Source organism: Halichoerus grypus, chromosome 2, assembly GCF_964656455.1.
Source record: "Halichoerus grypus chromosome 2, mHalGry1.hap1.1, whole genome shotgun sequence".
Taxonomy (NCBI): Eukaryota; Metazoa; Chordata; class Mammalia; order Carnivora; family Phocidae; genus Halichoerus; species Halichoerus grypus.
In genome coordinates, this window is record NC_135713.1 from 152821842 (window position 1) to 152841775 (window position 19934).

At 45.9% G+C, this 19934-nt stretch overlaps 1 protein-coding gene across 3 annotated transcripts in view; it reads left to right on the forward strand.

The window, feature by feature from the left end:
• Window positions 1-3804: 3804 nt before the first annotated feature.
• Window positions 3805-19934, forward strand: part of NDEL1 (nudE neurodevelopment protein 1 like 1) — a 64658-nt gene continuing 48528 nt past the window's right edge. For 2 of the 3 annotated variants that reach the window (XM_078067907.1, XM_036094504.2), the window contains exons 1-6: window positions 3806-3971; window positions 11897-11994; window positions 13941-14094; window positions 15013-15161; window positions 16826-16962; window positions 18786-18959. In XM_078067907.1, the coding sequence (XP_077924033.1) occupies window positions 11909-11994; window positions 13941-14094; window positions 15013-15161; window positions 16826-16962; window positions 18786-18959 (700 nt within the window). In that variant the 5' untranslated portion in view covers window positions 3806-3971; window positions 11897-11908. Of the gene's footprint in view, window positions 3972-11896; window positions 11995-13940; window positions 14095-15012; window positions 15162-16825; window positions 16963-18785; window positions 18960-19934 lie in introns of all 3 variants that reach the window. The other variant, XM_078067906.1, reaches the window with a different exon arrangement.

Consider the following 19934-nt stretch of genomic DNA (forward strand, 5'->3'; position numbering starts at 1 on the left):
CTTGAACACAGAGGAAGGAGCACTCATTTTGGGGCTTTAGGTATCAGGGAAGGCTTCCTGGAGGAAGTAGCATATGAATGAGACTTCAAAAAGCAGAGAGGAAGGTGGGCTGGCCAGGCTTAGGGAGCAGCTGTAGTAAAGGGCAGTGGGAGTCAATAAGAGGCCCAGAGAGGAAAGGAACTGTTTGGGGGACACAGTGGAGGGTCTGGTTGGACCCAGATTGGTGAACTGCAGGAAGTAGACTGTAGAAGTGGGATGGAGTTGCTTTGGGAGGCCTTGAATGCTAGGCTTTGTAGTTTATATGTTATCACAAAGGCAGCAGGATGCTGAAACAAGTCTTGGAGCCAGGGATGCTCTGCACACAGAGGGATTTCAGAAAGGTTATTCTGATGACTGTGTCATCTGCTGGGCTGGACCAAGAAGGAATTCAAGGGAGAGAAGTTTGGGAAGGGAGGGACAGACAGATAGGAGACTCTGAACTGGGGAGATCCAGGAGGAAAATACTGGGAAAATGGATTTTTAGACAGTTTATGATGGGAGGGTCTTTGCAGTTTGGTGACCTCAAGAGTGAAATGAAAGCTGGGGAAGGGATAATGAAGGGTGACTTAAGGAGGCTCTTGTGCTTTAATAACTAGGGGAGTGATGACATTATTGCCAGAAACATGAAACTCATTTCGGAAATTTCAAATGGGGCAAAAGGAGGATTTGTTTGGGGTGCAGACACGAGATGGAGGTGGTGGTGGGACATCTGGCGATGTATCCAGCAGGCCATTAGTAACCAGCCAGCCTTTGGGAGTCCCTTGGCCAGCCTGGGTACAGGAGATCTATGGCCCTAAAGATCAGCAGAAAATACTGGCCTAAAAGATATGGAGAGATTAGGCTGAATCGAACCTTTGATTATGAGGTCTCTGCTCGCCTGATTTAACAGAGGGTTCCATGGACCCCATCTCCTTGGAATTGTGTGTTCCGTGCCACCTTTTGTGTGTGATGTGGCTGGAGTCCTGCATTCTCATTAGCTAGAATTTACATTAGTGTCCAAGTGGTCAAACCCCCACCCCCACCCCCCCGTGGAAACTGGCCTCTGTTTCCTGAGTCTCTGAGAGCATGGCAGGGAAGGTGGGATGCTTGTGCATACTCTCAGGGACTGTGATATTGACCCCTTTGGCTTGATCCAAGCCTCAGGAAACCCCTACTAAAGAGTTCATGGAAGCAGAGGGTGGAGCAACCTCACTCATCATTTTTATGTTCACAAAGCCAATTTTGTAACTTCTGTTCCCCTTAGAGGCTGCTTTCAGTCTTCACTTCCCCTGGATGGGCATACAGGAAGTAGGGAGTGGGGCAAAGGTTGTTCACTGACTTGGGAGAAAGCACAACAACACAGAGGAAGGAGACCAGTCAAGGGCTTTGCTATTATTGAGAGACTTGCCAGGCAAAGGCCATTCATTGAGATGGAGCCAATGCACGGAGCCCTGACAGACACCAGTTCTGGGTCCAGACTGGGTAGGAGGGCTGGTGGCCTGCAAGATGACCCCAACATTTTCTGTAGGGCCTGGCCTGCCGTTAAGTGACTCAGTGTATTTCCCAGGACTTCAGCCAGGAGGCGGGGACAAGAGTTGCAGACTTTGTTGTTTCCCCTGGGGTGGGACTGCTGGGTCTTGGCAGGAGGTCCACAGGAAGGCCTCCCTGCCTAATTACCTCTCTGCCTATGATCTCATCGGTCAGAGCACAGCTTCTGGCCAGGGAAGCAGAGCCCCAGATCCTGAAAGAGCTTCCGCAGTGTCCCCGAGGTTACTGGGCTTGGACAAAGACCTGCTTGGGTTTAAATTCCAGTTCCTCGGGGCCTCAGTTTTGCAATATATATGTATACTCGATGTAATCCGGTGCTTGTGAGGACTGAGGGAGGTAATTTATTTAACGCATTTAGCACAGTGCTCTAGCCCAATAAATGGTAGTTATTATTAATAGACCCCCTAATTGAGTGGCAGTATAGGAGTGCTTAACAGTGTGGTTTCTGGAATTAAACAATCCAGACTAGCTGGGTTTGGATCTTGAGTCCTCTTTTTTTCTAGTTGATTGACCTTGGGCAATGTCATTTTGCTGACTCTCGGTTTCCTCATTGGGAAAATGGGAATTTTAACAGCACCTATTGGGGCGCCTGGGTGGCTCAGTCATTGGGCGTCTGCCTTCGGCCCGGGTCATGGTCCCAGGGTCCTGGGATCGAGCCCTGCGTCGGGCTCCCTGCTCCGCGGGAGGCCTGCTTCTCCTTCTCCCACTCCCCCTGCTTGTGTTCCCTCTCTGGCTGTCTTTCTCTCTGTCAAATAAATAAAACCTTAAAAAAAAAAAAATAATAGCACCTATTTCACAGGGTCGTTGTATGGATTAAATTAGGCAAACCAAGCCTTTCTCATAATTGCCAGTGCATACACATGGCAACAACAAAAGGGCACTACTCTTCCTGTCATTATCATGAACTTTTCAACCCTCTATCTTTCAGAGTCTAGCTCAAGGTACCATCCTTCCTGCAAACCCCATTCATCAAGTCTCCCAATTTTTATTGCTTTGGACACCTCTTACAATCATTCTTGCATTGTTCCCATTTAGGTCCATTTCCTCAAAAACATAACTGGACCTCCCAACCTCACCTTTCTTTCGCCTTGAGGCCTGTCTTTCACATGATCATCATGTCCAAAAAACCCACAGATCCAATCCCGAGAGCACTGACATCAGAGATAACTACACTGCACATTATGCAGTAAAAGTTCCTAGAGTTGCTTTTTAAAACAGCTCGGTTCAAGTTTCCGCTCCCCAAGCAGTTGCTCATCCTCATCTCTCCCCTTTCATTTCTTTTTTAAAATTAAAAAAAATTTTTTTTTAAAGATCTTATTTATTTACTTGACAGGGAGAGACACAGCAAGAGAGGGAACACAAACAGGGGGAGTGGGAGAGGGAGAAGCAGGCTTCCCACCCAGCAGGGAGCCCGATGTGGGGCTCAGTGTGGGGCTCGATCCCAGGACTCTGGGATCATGACCTGAGCCAAGGCAGACGCCTGACGCCTGAGCCACCCGGGCGTCCTCATCTCTCCGCTTTCTGAGCTGAGTACCCCCTCAGCCCTCTTCCCTCTCAAGTCCCCTACGATGCCAGGCTTCAGGGGCCCCAGGGGGATACACCCACAAATCAATATACGCTTAGATATGTAAAATACATAAGTGGATGTATTTGTATTCCCCTCAACGATCAACAAGTATTTGAGCGCCCACTTTGCGTCCAAGCTCTCTGCTGGGATGAGAAAGACCTAGGAGGGTCCAGATCTCATGGAATTTACAATCTGCCGGAGGAAGACAAGTCCGGGCATGCAATGTCAGCTGGAGCGAGTGCCGTAAACACCACGCAGGTCTCAGCGGGAATGACTAGGGGGAGGGGGATACCCCTGATATTCTGCGGGGTGCTCGGGGGTGCGCTCCGAGGTGAGATCGGAGCCGAGAGCCATGTTACAAACGAGCGCCCTGAGACATAGACACTCGAAGGACATCGCTGGCTGAAAGACGGGGAGGCGAGAGGGTGTCACCCCCGCCCCCCCCCCGGGGGCGTCACTTCCCCAAACCGCTCAGAGTTTTCGGGGGAACCGCGGGGTCCGAGGGCGCCTGCGCAGAGGCCGCCGCCAGCCTGACGTCAGCGCGCCGGGCCCGGCCCGCCCCCGCCCCCCGCGTGACGCCATCCCGGCCGCGGCCCCGCCCCGGCCGCGCGCGCGCTGGCGCGCATGCTCCGGGCCCCGCCCCCGTGCGTCACAGAATGGCCTCGGACACCCGGGCGGCCCCTGACGTGTCGGGGAGGAGCCGGGCGCCGAGGTGTGCGGAGTGGAGCTGTGGGCTGCGGAGGGGAGCGGAGCTGAACGGCTGGGCGGGCCTGGCCAGGCCAGCGGAGCGGAGACGTCGCTCGAGCGGCGGCGAACATGCGCTTTTGACACATTGGAGGTGAGCAGGCGGTGCGGGGCCGCTGGCGAGGGGGCCGGGCCGGGTGGCGGCGCCGAGGCCTGTCCCCCGGGAGCCCGCCGGGCCCGCGGGTCCGGTGCGACGCCGGGTCGGGCCGGGCCCGGACTCTGGGGGCGGCCGGTCCGGGGCGACTGTTCCAACCGCTCTAACTGCCTCCCCCCCACCCCTGCCCGCCCTGGTCCGAGGTGTGGCCCACGGGAGGGGGGAGCCGCCGGAGGGGAGCGAGCCCCGCGGCCGGGGCCCGGGCCGGGGCGAGGGGTGCGCGGACGCAGGCCGGGACGTGGCAGCCCGGGCCGGGGCGCTGGTGGCAGCGGCGCGCCCAGCCCTCCCCCGCCTCCCTCCGAGCGCCGTCGGCGGGCAGGGCTGTCGGCCGGCTCGGGTTCCCAGCTCTCGGGGCCTCTCCCCGCTGGGGGCTGCAGCGGAAGCGGCCCACGTCGGGCTCCGGTGGCACCCCCGTGGCTTCCCGCCCCTCCTGGAGTTCGCGAAAGTGTCCCCAGACGGGTTCGGGTTGCCTGTGCTCGCCTTTTTTTTTTTTTTTTTTTTTTTCTTTTTCTTTGCTGGTAACCTTTTAAGTTTTGCCGAGGCAGTGAGGGTTCTTTCGGTGCCGATAATTACATTCCAATTCTGCGGCGCCTTGACGCATTTCAGAACACTCCTTGCTGTCTCTTGAGCCTCATCACCCTGCGGTTGTGCCTGTTTCTGTTACCTCCGTTTGACGGATGGGCAAAGTGAGCCCGGGTGGGGTGGGTGGGGGGAGGAAGTGATTTATACAGTAGTTTGGATTCTACCAGTTGGTGAATGGCTTCGTTTGGGTCAGAATTTACGTCTCTAGCCTCGAAATTACGGTGTCTGTGTGCGTGTGATTTTTATACCCTTCTCAGCTAGAAAGCACAGCAGAAAATTTGATTTGCCGAAAATATGCCAGAAGCTAGTAGAAAGAAGATGCATTCACATATTTTTGAGCAGACTCACCTGGGTTAAGAACTGCTACTCGGTCGTAAAGAAAATCTTACTCTGTCTGAAACGTTCATGGGTCGCTGGCTAATTGTTCTGATAAATTGTGTTGCTCTTAATCCACTTCTGAAATAGGGTAATGGCTTTGCTAAATCATGAGGTGCGGTACATGCAGCATTAAGTCATGGGTTGAAGAGAAGTAAAGGGGAGCGGAGGAAGATCTCTCTTCTGAATTTTTATTAAAACTAATATTTAAAATTGAGAGATTATAAGTAACAAAGCCTTGGGCTGGCCCTGGTTAGAAGTTGACCTGGTCCACACAGCATTTGCTAAATCTTACCGAGCCGTTCTTTTTCAGTTCAGTGTAGACTTGTTAAATAAATTGAAGTTGGATAAGGGACATTAAAAAATAAGTGGAAACCTCAGTAAAACCTTAGATCTGGCTTTCATGTCATCTGCAAAACTTATTTTTATTCTCATTTTAAATCATGCTGAGATAAATGTGGTTACTAAAGCTTAAAATGACTTCTGACATAAGTTCCTGATCACTTCGTAAGGTAGAAGAAGAAATTTGATGGTCAGGGCTGAAAGGGAGATGGTATTTGTGATCACCTTTGAAAAGGAAAAAATTCTGTAAATGTCACCTTTGGGAGAAGTAGATGATTTTGGTTCAAAGGCACGTATCTTCTACAGTGAGTTCCAGAAGAACTCTGTCAATCTCAGTCGATACTACAACTATTAATAGGATGGCAATATCATAGGAGATGCATTTTCTTACCATTGCACAAAAAGTAGCTTGTGGGCAAGTATAACATTTTGGACAGGCTGTTTTACACCCAAATGAATTGATTTGTCAGTTGCTGACCATCTGAAGGTCATATACAGTATGATAATGCCCCATGTAGAAGTTGTCGTACTTTTGAAAGATCCATGCTCCTGTCTGTATGAGACATGGTTTGAGGGAAGATTTGGGTAGCAGGGGAGAGTACATAATTTCTGCTTTCATTTCAGCCTCATAAGATTATCGATGTATCATTAAAGCTTTTTTTTTTTTTAAGATTTTTTATTTATTTATTTGACACAGAGAGAGAGACAGCTAGAGAGGAAACACAAACAGGGGGAGTGGGAGAGGGAGAAGCAGGCTCCCGGCTGAGCAGGGAGCCCGATGCGGGGCTCGATCCCAGGACCCTGGGATCATGACCTGAGCTGAAGGCAGACGCTTAACGACTGAGCCACCCAGGCGCCCCTCATTAAAGCTTTTTAAAAAAATTTTTTAGCAGTGAATTTTTCCGTATTGGCTAACTTTCTATAGCCTTAATATCTCCAGTTACATAGTTTCAAATAACACAGTGAACACATCCTCCCACTGTAACCTGAAGCAAACTGAACAGACTGTCTTTACAGCCCAGAGAAGATGTTTGAATATCTGCAGTGGTAGCAAATTTTGGGCATTTGGAAAAATTCTGATTTTTGGAAAGAGTATTTCTGATGGATAAAATCAGAGTGATAAAAGCTGGATAATATCAATCAGGACGCAGTAAAAATGAGGTGTGACCACAAAGAAATAACTTTTTTTTTTAGTTTTTAATCTGGCTCTTCAAGGCTATTCCAAAAGAGGTTTTAAAAAATGTTTTCAGGAATGGTGGTATCACTGGACTATGCTTCTGGAAGAGATTAAGGAATCATTTGTATGTTATAAATTCTGAAGCACATTTATTTTGTGGTCATACTTCAGAGGTTCATTACTGAACTAATATTTTTTTCACAATTTAATAAAATTTATGCAGCATTTACTATGTGCCAGGCTCTGTACTAAGTACTTTACAAATATTAATTCCCCTAATTTTCATAACAGCCCTATTTTAATTTTTATCCTCATTGTGCAGGTGAGGAAGGGAGAGGCACAGAGAGGTTGAGTAACTTGCCCAAGGTCATCGGGCTACTGAATAGAGAGGAGTCTGGCCCTAGGGTCTGAGCTCTCCACTACTATGCCGTGTTGCTTCTACCCCTTGTTCCCAGGTTAAATGTTTTTAATTGGTTTCTTCTGGAAAAGATCATGGTCATTTTAGTAAAAGGTTTCAGTTGTAGATTATACTGTTTGAGGGGCCAATAAAAGTAGCCTGTTAATTGGAAAAATTGGAGTCAACATTCAGTTCGCATAAGATTCAGCAAGAAAATAGGAGATGCACATGTGAAATAAAAACACATATTAAAGTAATTTTGCCAGCGTTATTTGGCACTGAACTAAGTAGTTGGATAGGGAGGACACAAGAGATAGAGCTAGATATTGAAAAGGTTTCGCAGGAAAGTCTATTTATAACCCGAGTCATCAGGGAATACTGATGGAAACACTGGTGATTGTGTTAAGAATATGACCCTATTTAAGCAACAAAAATCAAGGGTAAATGGATACTTTATAGTACACCCAGAAGTGTAAACAGATAGATTCTTAGGGAATACTGCTTAGCTAAGTGCTCTTCAATGTCATGACTACTTTGTAAGTCTTCTGATACTGAATAAAGGGCCAAAGTCAACAGAGCAGCCTCACCCAGGAAAGTTTCACATTGGGCATGTGAATGATAACATTTTTAGATTAAAAACTGTGGAGCCAATCTTTCTACAAATAGAGTTTGTAGAAAGATTGGCTCCACGTTAAAATACATTCAAACAAATGTTAGATGCAAGGATAGCATCTGATAGTTATTATGAACTTCCATAAGGATTCTGGCCTGTGGACCACACAATCCACCACTAGCAGTTGCTGCCTAGTAACAGGAAGAGTGCTGAAAACTTTAAAAGTATCCTCCCCGTGAATAAAATATTGCTATACTGAAGAGGTACCAGTCACCCAATTCCAGAAAGGCATATATGTAATCTAGAGAAGGTCCAAAGCATGACAGTGACATAGTTAAGGGACCAAGATGGCTGCCAGGTGACTATAAGCTACAAAGACAAGAAATATTCACTTTGAGAAGACCAAGGCTGAGAAGTATTATCATCAAAGTACAAAATTTTTAGAAAGGCTTAAAAAATAATACAAACCTGTGCACCAAATCCTAGAACCTTACAGAGGAGCAGCGCACTAAAGTTATGGCAAATTTAAGGCCAAAAATAGGAGAATCACTGATGGTTATAAAATATGGAACTTGTCTCAAATGCATAAAGTAATATAAAATCAGCAAAATAAGAATTTTAGATTTGAGATATTTAATTTAAAAATGTTGTATGTGAGGGTCAGGACCTTCTTATACTGTGTTTTCATTTCTTTGGAGTTTTCACTTGCTGTTTTTCAAGATTTTATTTTTAAGTAATCTCTACCCCCAACATGGGGCTTGAACTCACGACCCCGAGATCAAGAGTCACACGCTCCCCTGACTGATCCAGCCAGGTGCCCCCACTTGTTTTTTTTCTTATTGACACAAGAGTGATGTGCTTTCATCACAACCTCATGTATCCAGCTTTCCAGACTGTTAAGTGGGACTCCTCGTTTTCCCTGGAGCCATCCATCTGGCTGAGGGTGGGGACTTCTTTTCCTTGCAGTCATAAGTTGGAGCCACTGTTTCTTGCACCCCGTGCTGCCCCGTCTTGGTTTTCTCTGCCTTCTGTAACTGTCTCAGGAAGTGTGTGGGAGGTCACCCTCCTGAGTTCTTGCAGGAGGAAAAAAATTCTCTCATGTGTCTGAATTACCTGTTTCCTCTCAGTTCGGTAGGTGGTAGGATTTTCTTATTCATGCTCCTGGGTTTTCTCATTTGTCTGGTGGTTCTTGGTTGTCCAATTATATTTAAGACCGAAGGGCTGGACAGTGATTATTTTAGGTAGCAGGTGTGTGGTGGGGTCTCCAAGGCTCTCCCCAGTGAGTCCCTTCCGCTCCCTATTCTTTGGGGTGGGGCCTGTATCGAGCTTTTTAAGTGACTGTGGATGGGGCTTGGCGTGCGTCAGACTGGTAATTTTGTCTAGCCGAGAATGATAGGTTTTATAATCCTGATTTAATACGTGGTGGTGCACTGTGAGGTAGAAATAAACTACCCACAAGTTTTTTTGCTTACGCCATTCCTGAAATAGGAATTTAGATCTTAATAAAGGAAAGCAGTACTTTGGAAAGTAAAGAGGGAATAATGAGAGAAAGGTCATAAGTCATTTCAAACATTTGTTGAATTTCTACCGTGTTCTGTGTTTCTGGTGATGCAGAGGGATTTATAAATAAGACACTGGTCCTGCCTTCAAGGAACTAGCTGGAGAGACTTAGCCTTTTATTTTTCGATAAATATTTCTTATTTGAGCTAGAGTAAGTAGCAGCAAACTTTGCTTCTTGTGTCCCTGTGATCTTCAAAACATTTTGTAAAACCCTAATTTACTGGATTGTGTATCAGAAACAGTATTTGAGCTGCTCGTTGATATGTGGTTGCCAGTATTGAAACAATGAGTGCCTCTATCCAGATTTGAGGACCCGTGCCCATGAGCTTCTTTAGGGCTGGATTCATAGACTTCAGATGTAATCAACATTTTATTTTATTTTTTGGGCGTTTTTGAGAAAGACCTTATGGAGAGCATTCAAGGGACATAGTGATGGTTGTCTCACCTTGAGATGCCTCTCTGTGCTGTAATTAAATCTTCATCTGGATTGTTAATATGAAATCTGCCCCTTCCCTCAAGGAGACTGAGGCAGGAACTCTCAAGAGTTATTGAAACCACATGGTGATGCCTTCAACGGTTTTGGATAATCTTTTGAAATACAAATACTTCTGCTGGACCAGCCTCATCCTCACTGACACCTTACTACACATTGTAGCTATAAGTAAGATTACCCCTACAGCTGGGGAAATGGAATGGGAATTGGGAACTTTGATGAAGGGATAGGATTGTAAGATTGATCCGTAATATTTAGTAGTCAGTACACAGACTTGAAGAAATCTGTCATCGGGTCCAGTCTCTCATTAGATGAGAAAACGGAGACCTTGAGAGGTTAAGCAGATGGCTTAAGGAGTTGGATGGCAGAATCGGAACCCTAGAGCCCAGTCTGGGCAGGACTCCACCCTCCGTGAGGTTTACATTTTCATGTGCTGTGGGCCCTGAGGGCATGTCCAAGAGTAGAGTGATACAGCCAGGAGTGTGCCAGTGGAGGGCTGATGGCATTAGAGGGGGGCCTGCCTGAGGCACTAAGTACTCGTCCAATACTTAACAATGTCTGACACGTAGCAGTTGCTCAGTAAATGCTCGAAAGCATTAATACTTTCTCTGAGCCAAGTGTTACGCTTGGTGCCATGAAGGAATGCAAAGCATGTCAAGATTCCACCTCTTTTCAAAGAACTCATAGGCTGATTGGTAATTGCAGATAATTGGAAGATTGACTAACGTGCCAAAAGTCAGAGAAGGTGGTGTGGTCAGGAAAGACTCGGCTGAAACAGAACACGGCAGTCAGCTTCAAACTAAGTGTATGAAGTTATACTTTAGTATTATGCAGCGAGAAATCACTCTCGTACCTCTTTGGCATACTCACCCTGAAGCAGGAGTTTCCGGTCTGTGACTTCTTGCTCAGCCTTTATGAGTGGATTGTGCTGTGTGAACTCTGGGTTTCTATTAATTTACTTTTAAAGCTGGTCTTTCGTTCTTGCTGCCCGGTATGGATTAGGTTGATTCAGTTTTGGTTTAGTTTAGCTAATACTGTTGAGTATCCGCTGTTGTGCAGACACTGTGCTGGGTTGGAATAAGAATAATACACAGCCTAACGGGGACACAAGTTCAAGCAAATGCATTGCTGTGTGGTAAGTCTTTTCAGGAAAGCAAGTGTGGGGTATAATGATAGGCAAGAGTGTAGGAGATTTCAGTGCTGTCTGGGTTAGGGCAGGAAAGGCTTTCTGGAAAAGATGACAGCTAGGTTTTAAAGGACAAGTAGGAGCTTTCCAAATGCACAAGGAAGGGAGAGCCACTCCGGGTAGAGGAAACATCCAGACCTGAAACAGAATGTCGTGTTAAGACAATTTTGAACAGTATTGCTGGAATATAAAGTGGGATGCTTCAGGACGGGGTTGTACAACGGAGGGAAGGCAGACGTTTTGCTCTAGGTATGAATGTAGAGTGAGCCCAGTGTCCTTGGATTTCATTTTCTGGCCGGCCAATTGGGGTTTTTAGGTGGTCAGTGCAAATGTGAGGTCATAGATATTCCAATCTGCCCCCCCCCCCCGCCCCCAGTGCTTTGGGAGAGCAACCAAGATGAGAGGACATTGAAGTTGGGGATTAGTGAATTTACGGAGGAAGCTTTGGACTTAAGATAATTAAGTTTTCACAAATGTAATAATCGTAAATTATTCAGAATGTGGTACCTGATTTGCTAGTGTGGTCACCTGGCATGAAATGTTTCTGATAGGTCTTTTGAAGCAATTGTACAGCAAGGAAGGACATGCAGTAGGAGTATCAGCTTGAACAATAAACTTGTTTCTGTCACCAGATTCCCAGAAGACCAGCTGGCTGTAACCCAGCTGCTGGGGCCCAGGGTGCAGGATGATTCTGTGGGGCCAGTTCACTTGGAACCTAGTGCCTCCATCCAAAGTACCTCATGTGCCTTTATACCTGAGCACTTTGGGGTTCTCCTGTCCTGACGTCATCCACGGTACAGGTGGGCCCTGAGGTTGGGGCAGTAAAGTGATTTGTGTGTCCGGTTATTCATTCTCAGAATCTGTCATCTTTAACTCCCTCCAGAATGCTGATTTAATATCCCAGATTTTGTACTTTTATTTAGATTTCTGTGTTCTCTATTTGTTTTTTAAATTTTTTAATTTCATATGGTATATTTCATTTTTAATAGCTGTCATTGGTTGATTGATTGTAAGCTCTCCGCCCAGTGTGGGGCTTGAACTCACAACCCCAAGGTTAAGAGTTACACTTGCCGCGGACTGAGACAGCCAGGTGCCCCTGTTCTCTATTTAACTTAAAAATTTGTCTTTAATATTTCACAGGCTTTCTTGATCATGGATGGTGAAGATATACCAAATTTTTCGAGTTTAAAGGAGGAAACTGCTTACTGGAAGGAACTTTCCTTGAAGTATAAACAAAGGTAATATTGAAAAACATCCTGAAAATAGGGGAGGGTATTTGGAATATACCAACTCTAACATATGTATTATTTTATTATTTATTTATTTATTTGTTTATTTACTTCTTATTGAAGCTGGGATTCTGGAAATAGTCATAGCATTGCTGTCTTTAAATAGTATGAAAATGCCATAAATCTTTATTACTCAAATTATTAAAACAGTAAGAAAACTTCACATTTGTGATTTCTTCTGGTAGTTTACCTCCTTTTATGCTTATTGGGTTTGGCCATCCTTGGCCTGCTGTGTGTGCCCTGATTCCGCCTCCTTGTGTGGTCTTTGGAGATTCCAGTAAGCTGTGAAGGGCACGCACAGCGGACTCTAGTTCTCTCCAGGCCAGTGTTGTCAGTGTCAGGAACCAGCGAAGCTGTGAAGGGGGCGAGAGGAGTTTCAGGGGTTATGGAGCATTTTATAAGGTCTCACTTATTTTAAGTAGTTGGGGAAACTTTAACCTTTGAGCACCAAAATTTGTCTTAGATTTCTTTTTATTTTATTTTTTTTAAGATTTTATTTATTTGAGAGATAGAATGAGAGAGAGAGAGGACATGAGAGGGGGGAGGGTCAGAGGGAGAAGCAGACTCCCTGTTGAGCAGGGAGCCTGATTCAGGACTCGATCCTGGGACTCCAGGATCATGACCTGAGCCGAAGGCAGTTGCTTAACCAACTGAGCCACCCAGGCGCCCTTGGATTTCTTTTTTAAAATGTGCTCTAACATACACACACATTTTCCTGCTTTGTTTTACAGAGCTTGTTAAGCCTTATCAAACCTTTTATCACTGTTTCATTGTTATTGTTGAAGGTCGTTACTGTATTGTGCCAGTGGATCTAGAACGGGTCTGTCTGTGGCAGGGGTTTTCTTAATCTTTTTGTGCCATAGATGCCTTAATAGGCTGGGGAAACCTCTGGATCCCTTCTCAGAATAACGCTTTTAAATGCATAAAATTAAATAACAGAGGGCCTCCTGGGCGGCTTAGTCGGTTAAGTGTCCCACTCTTGGTTTCGGCTCAGGTCATGATCAGGGTCCTGGGATTGAGCCCTGCACTGGGCTCCCCGTGCTCAGCAGGGAGTCTGCTTGGGATTCTCTCTCCCTCTTTCTCTGCCCCTCCCCACCCCACTGCATGTGCTCTCTCTTTCTCTCTCAAATAGGTAAAACTCTTAAAAAAATAACAGAATTACAAAGGAAAGCAACTGTATTGAAAAACACTTATCTAAATATGACACTACTTTGTGGCATTAGTATATGTGCTTTATTTACACCTTAAATAAGAAAGATCTAGCAGTGAGTGTATAAAATGTGTCCTTCTGGGCCTTTAAAAATTTTTTTTAATTTTTTTATTATTTTTTAAAGATTTTATTTATTTGACAGAGAAAGACAAAGCAAGAGCAGGAACACAAGCAGGGGGAGTGGGAGAGGGAGAAGCAGGCTTCCCGCTGAGCAGGGAGCCCGATGTGGGGCCTGATCCCAGGACCCTGGGATCATGACCTGAGCCGAAGGCAGACGCTTAACGACTGAGCCACCCAGGCGCCCCATTTTTTAATTTTTTTAAAAAGACTTTATTTATTTGAGAGAGCGAGCAGGAGCCAGGGCAGAGGGAGAGGGACAAGCAGACTCCCCGCTGAGCAGGGAGCCCGATGCAGGGCTCGGTCCCAGGACCCAGGATCATGACCTGAGCTGAAAGCAGACACTTAACTGACTGAGCCACCCAGGCGCCCCCCCTTTTGGGCCTTTTAACTCACTTTCACTGAAGCCCGACTCTAGAATCAGAGCTGCAGAGCAGACTGTGTTTATTGTGTAGTACGGTGTATGGTGGTGCATCCAGGCAAAATGACTGAGCGGATGGGTAATCATCTTCAGGCTGGCCCTGTGGTTCCTGCTCTAACTCTTCTGTCCCGCGATGTCTCTCATCAGCTTCCAGGAAGCTCGGGATGAGCTAGTTGAATTCCAGGAGGGCAGCAGAGAACTGGAAGCAGAGCTGGAGGCCCAGCTGGTACAGGCTGAACAAAGAAACAGAGACTTGCAGGCTGACAACCAAAGGCTGAAGTATGAAGTGGAAGCGCTAAAGGTAACCCTGGAAGTAGAAGCTAGTGTCTGATGGGCTGGCTTATATTAAAATGAGAAATAGAATTATTTTAGGTGGAACCGAAGAGCAGTAGGCAACAAAAATAGAAAAGGCTTAAAGTGAATTTTTGAAATAAACTTCTCTTTCATGGAACCAAGGGAAAGGTGGTTTAGGGTTCAGGAGTTCACTTAGAAACTCTGTAGCTGACAGTTTTTTAGCTATACTGGTCCTGTAATATAGTGTAATTCCTGTCATCTTCAAAAGCTGCCTGATTTGACAGATCGCCTCATTCCACGGTATTTTAAAATTCTATAAGTATGAACTACACATTTGTTTCATTATTGTTCATAGTCTCTTTAGTTTTGAAGTTTAGTTGGGGTTAAAAAAAATTCCTTTTTAAAAAGTTATTTCCAGGATTAAAAAAAATCAACCCCTTTTGTTGCTGTTCAGCGCCTGCCTTAGTCAAGTGCTTGGGCCATTTCAGAGCCTACAGAGAGTGTGGTTTGGGGAAGGTGGGGAAGGCAGGTGAGAGCGAGGGAATTGGAACTCACTGATAGTCTCCCTGTTTGTGCTTCCCCTGGGCCGCCTTTAGCCTGAGAACCCAGAGCTCCTCCCACCACGTGTGGGGTCTTGGAGGCAACAGTTTCACTAGTTTACTTCTTTCCAGAGAGATCATTATTAGATTTCTTTCTGAGAGGAGAGTGGTTGACTCTCTAAATTTATGAGTTAAGGTACTTGGAATGAATGTGTGTGTGTGGTTTTTTTTGTTTGTTTGTTTTAAATATTATAAGGAGGAGAAGGCTACCACTACTACCTTCAGCTCAGCTGGTGGTGAATTCCTTGGATCTCCCCCACCTCCATATCTTGGGTTACTTCCTGTATATCAATAACACACTCTCCTTCCTATTCCCACGCGTTCAGGAGAAACTAGAACATCAGTATGCACAGAGCTACAAGCAGGTGTCAGTATTGGAGGATGATTTAAGTCAGACTCGGGCCATTAAGGAGCAGCTGCATAAGTACGTGAGAGAGCTGGAGCAGGCCAACGATGACCTGGAGCGCGCGAAAAGGTAAACGAAGGGCGCGCATTTCGTAGAATCAGTGAGGAAGATCCGGGTCTGTAGGCTCAGCCTGTCACCTGGATCTTAGTCCCAGAACATCTCCTTTCAGAGTTTCAGTCCCCCTGTAACTCATCACATCGCCGCTAACCCCAAATCCTCATCTCTCCAGATCAAGCCCTTCCAGGGTTTTCTTCCCCTCTGTCCTTTTCCCCCACTTCGGGTCCCCTGGTTGCTCCTGTTGGTCTTTCTCTAGAGCACGTGTCCTCCATTCCCCTGTCTTTCCCTCTGTGTTCTCAGTCCTCCCGCCCTTGTCCTCAGCCCCACATCTCCTACCTGAAGTCTGCAGTTTCTTCCCCGCCGATCCGTCTTTACGTCCCTACTCCTCTTCATTCTTTTCGGCTTTAACACGAACCGATGAGATTTTCTCAGAATACTGCTTCCCTTGGCGATGGCACGGCTCGGCCTAGAGCAGTTTGCCGGTACTGTTGCTGAGCTTCTCTGTGATTATAATTAGTCGTTTCTTAACCATTCCCAACCGAACTCCTGTTACTTTACACTTATTCATATGAGTGACCCTTCAGTGCCTGACTTGGTGCCAGAGCTGAGGCTACCTTGGGTGTGGCAGGTGTGGACATTGCACGCGAGAAATACTCGGGTGAAGAGCGTGTGCCGGGGCTCCGGGGTGTCGACAGCGGAGCCGCTACGTGCCCTGGGGGTACTGGGGAGGTTGGCTGGGATTGAAGCTGAGTCTCCAAGGAGGAAAGAAGCCAGCCGGGTGAAGAGGGAGATGGGGAGGCAGAGAGGCAGGAAGGCTTGGGAGGTAGGAATATTTCACTTTGAAGTGCATAGAGACAGTGTAGCTGAACAAGATGGGACTGGAAGGTGGTCGCGGCCAGGTTGGGGAGAACCTTGCATGCTCTGTTTGAAAGCCATTCTGGAGGCGATGAGGGGCTCTTTAAGAATTTTTTAAACAAAGGAGTAACATCAGATTTCGAGTTGAGAGGATAATACTGAGGAATTAGAAGTAGGGAGAAGGACCATTTAGGAGTGATTCAGGTGATGGATGAAGAATTAAGCCAGGGCAAGAGGTTGGAGGAGAGCAGATGGGATTGAGAGACAATTTGACATTTGATAGGACTTGATAAAATTTGGCCAGGGCATTAAGAGTTCGAGCTTGAGGTTAGGGAACGTTAGGTAGTACGTAGTGGGCGGGGGGCACATAGTAGGTGCATGTTACCGTTTGTTGAATAAATGAGTAAGATGAGAAATGCAGGAGGAGGAGTTGGTAGGGACCTGGGACTTTGTGTTTTAAACAAATTCTTAATTCTTAATGTACTCTAAAATTGTTGTAAAGTTTTCTTCCTGAAAATGTGTAAACTTGATTGTTCTGTGTTTAAAATCCAGGGGGGAGATACAATATGTAGTAAATGGCCTTCCTTTTAAGGAACTGTACTGAATTTTGGTGGGAATTTAAGAGAATATATTGAATGGCCCAAACTAATAGCAGAGATACTAAATGTCACCAGAGGTCAGAAGGGACATTCTCTTTCAACTGGGCCTGGCTCTCTAGGTCAAGAAATGGCATGAGATAAGCTGATAGTTTCCTTTTGTTGTATTAGCTGTTTGCATGCTATTATTTAATTCGTGGACTCGAATTTTTTTTTTTTTTTTAGGGCAACAATAGTTTCACTGGAAGACTTTGAACAAAGGCTAAATCAGGCCATTGAACGCAATGCATTTTTAGAAAGTGAACTTGATGAAAAGGAGTCTTTGTTGGTGTCCGTCCAACGGTTAAAGGATGAAGCGAGAGGTAAAACTGACAACTGAACATTTATCCTTTCCCTTACTATCCCTAAGCCCAAGTTCTAAGCTAGCTTCATTTATATACTTTTGAAGCCATGTACATTTATATTCTTTTGTCAGGCACGACACTAAGTGCTTTTAGTCTCTTAATGCCTACAGTGTCAACTCTAAGAGGTAGGTAGTATTAGCCCCATTTTATAGGTGAGAAAACTGAGGCATGGAGAGTTTGAGTTTTGTCCAAAGTCTTGGAACTTTTCAGTTGGGGGCCGCCTGGGTGGCTCAGTCGGTGAAGCGTCTGCCTTTGGCTCAGGTCATGATCTCATGGTCCTGGGATCAACCCCTGCATCAGGCTCCCTGCTTTGTGAGGAGCCTGCTTCTCCCTCTCCTTCTCCTCCTTCCCCCCCACTCATGCTCTCTTTCTCTCTCTCCCTGCTCTTTCTCTCTCTCTCTCAAATTAAAAAAAAAAAAAAACAACTTTTCAGTTGGGATTCAGACCCTGGTCTGTTTTCCAAAACCTTAACTCTGCTACCAGTGTGCATGTCCTGCTTGGTTTGTTTAAGTTTTTTCCTTTTTGCTTCTATGTAAATGATTTTGTGTTAGGCATATAATAACACTGCATATGTGCACATATTATAGAGACCATTTTCTTCTTTATAATATTCTGTACTCTGTCACATACTAAAAAAGGAAGGAAGAAGAATTTTATTTTTATTATTTTTTTTAAAGATTTATTTATTAGCACAAGCAGGGAGAGCAGTAGGCAGAGGGAGAGGGAGAAGCAGGCTCCCCACAGGGCAGGGAGCCTGATTCAGGGGTCGATCCCAGGACCCTGAGATCATGACCTGAGCCGAAGGCAGTCGCTTTACCGACTGAGCCACCCAGGCGCTCCGGAAAGAAGAATTTTAAAGGAAAGTATATAATCACTGTGTGCATACAGCAGTCTAACTCCCCTCCCCCTCCTCTAGCCCCTGGAAACACCGTTCTCCTTTCTGTGTCTGTGAATCTGACGACTCGAGGAACCTCATATACGTGGAGCTGTACAGTATTTGTCCTTTTGTGACTGGCTCATTTTAACTGCGTGTAATGTCCTCAAAGTTCATCCATGTGGTAGCAGGTGTCAGAATGTCCTTCCTGTTTAAGGCTGAATAAGATCACATTATATGCATGTACCTCATTTTCTTTATCCATTTATCCATGAGTAGACATTTGGATATATACCCAGAAATGGGATAAATTTGTATCCTTTTTTAACATGAGTGTTCTGTAAATCAGTTGTGTAACTGGAAAAGGAAATGTTAATTTTGGCTTAAAAATTCAGTATTTGAAAGCAAGAAAAAATTGCAACTATTTTGAATACTTCCTTTCTAAAACAAAATAGTGCATTCTGATAATTAATAAAAAATACCAACCCATTTAAAATTACAAAAATGTACTTCACTGATGTTGCAGTAATCCCCAAAGTACATCATTTCAAAATAAAAGCAAATGAGTTGAAAAGAATATTTATTTTTGTGTCATATAGGCTCACTGCGAGTTCTTTGGACTCTGCCCTATTTTTTTCTTTTTTTTTTTTTTACATCTGAGCATAGTTAACTGCTCTCTTAGGTAAGAGCATTTGTATCAGTCCTAGCATTTTTAAATTATTCTCAAACATCATTTAGACAGTAGGGTTGTCATTTATTTACCCCGAGAAATAAAAAGTGTTACATAGGAAATAGTTTTTGAGAAATCGTAATTTAGGCAGAACGTCTTTATGGCATTTCACAGGTGACTTTGCTGTCTGGATTTGCTTCCTCGGGTGAGTTTTATTGCCTGTGCCCCATTTTGCAGATTTAAGACAAGAACTGGCAGTTCGGGAAAGACAACAGGAAGTAACCAGAAAGTCGGCCCCCAGTTCTCCGACCCTCGATTGTGAAAAGATGGACTCCGCGGTGCAGGCGTCACTTTCTTTGCCAGCCACCCCTGTTGGCAAGGGCACGGAGAACAGTTTTCCTTCACCAAAAGGTTTGCCATGTCTTTTCTTTCTGAACCTGCAGGAGATTACCAACCGGGGAGGGTAGGCTGGGGAAGTGGGGCGAGGCGCGCGTAAGCGCTGGTTTCAGTATAAAGTCGCGGAGGCCACGCGCTCTGTGAGGCGGGGGAAGCGGTTGGTTTCGGGGGCCGCTCCCACCCGGGGAGCAGGGCCACCGTGGCCACGTGTGAAATGAGCGGCTCAGTCCGTTGCGATGTTAAAAAGTTAAAGGTTTTCAGGCAAAGTCGATCTTTTGATGCTTAGTAGCAATCCACTCTCATGCCGAAAAAGAGAAAAGAGAGGGGTCCGGCTGCCCTCTTACCCTGAGAGCCGACTGCTGTCAACCCTGACTCTCCCCGCTGCATGTGCTTGTTTGTGTTTGCACACACCTCCTTGTTACACCCACGTCGGGTGGCACCTGTAAATACGGTTTCTTTCTTTTTTTAAAGATTTTATTTATTTATTTGACAGAGACACAGTGAGAGAGGGAGGACAAGCAGGGGGAGTGGGAGAGGGAGAAGCGGCTTCCCGCGGAGCAGGGAGCCCGATGCGGGGCTCGATCCCAGGACCCTGGGATCATGACCTGAGCCAAAAGCAGACACTTAACGACTGAGCCACCCAGGCGCCCCGTAAATACGATTTTTGAACCGATCACGGAGGACTAGCCGCCTTCACACGCAGACCGTACCGAGCCGGGTTGAGCTGCCATTCAGACTCGTGTAAGACTGTCTCAGGCGGACACGGCCGTCCTCTTACATGCCCCCGTGGCTGCTGTTTTCAGAGGTGACATTTGGAGTCACCGATGACTAGTACATAGAGAATGTTCTTTTGTCATCAGCAGAGGTGTTTTTTAAAAATCTAGATAGGCAGAAAAACCGCTTAGCAGCCACTGCATAGAACCTTGGAATGGAACCCCTTAGCTCTTTATTCGGATTTATTTCATTTTTGCAGCTTAGAGATATGTCAGC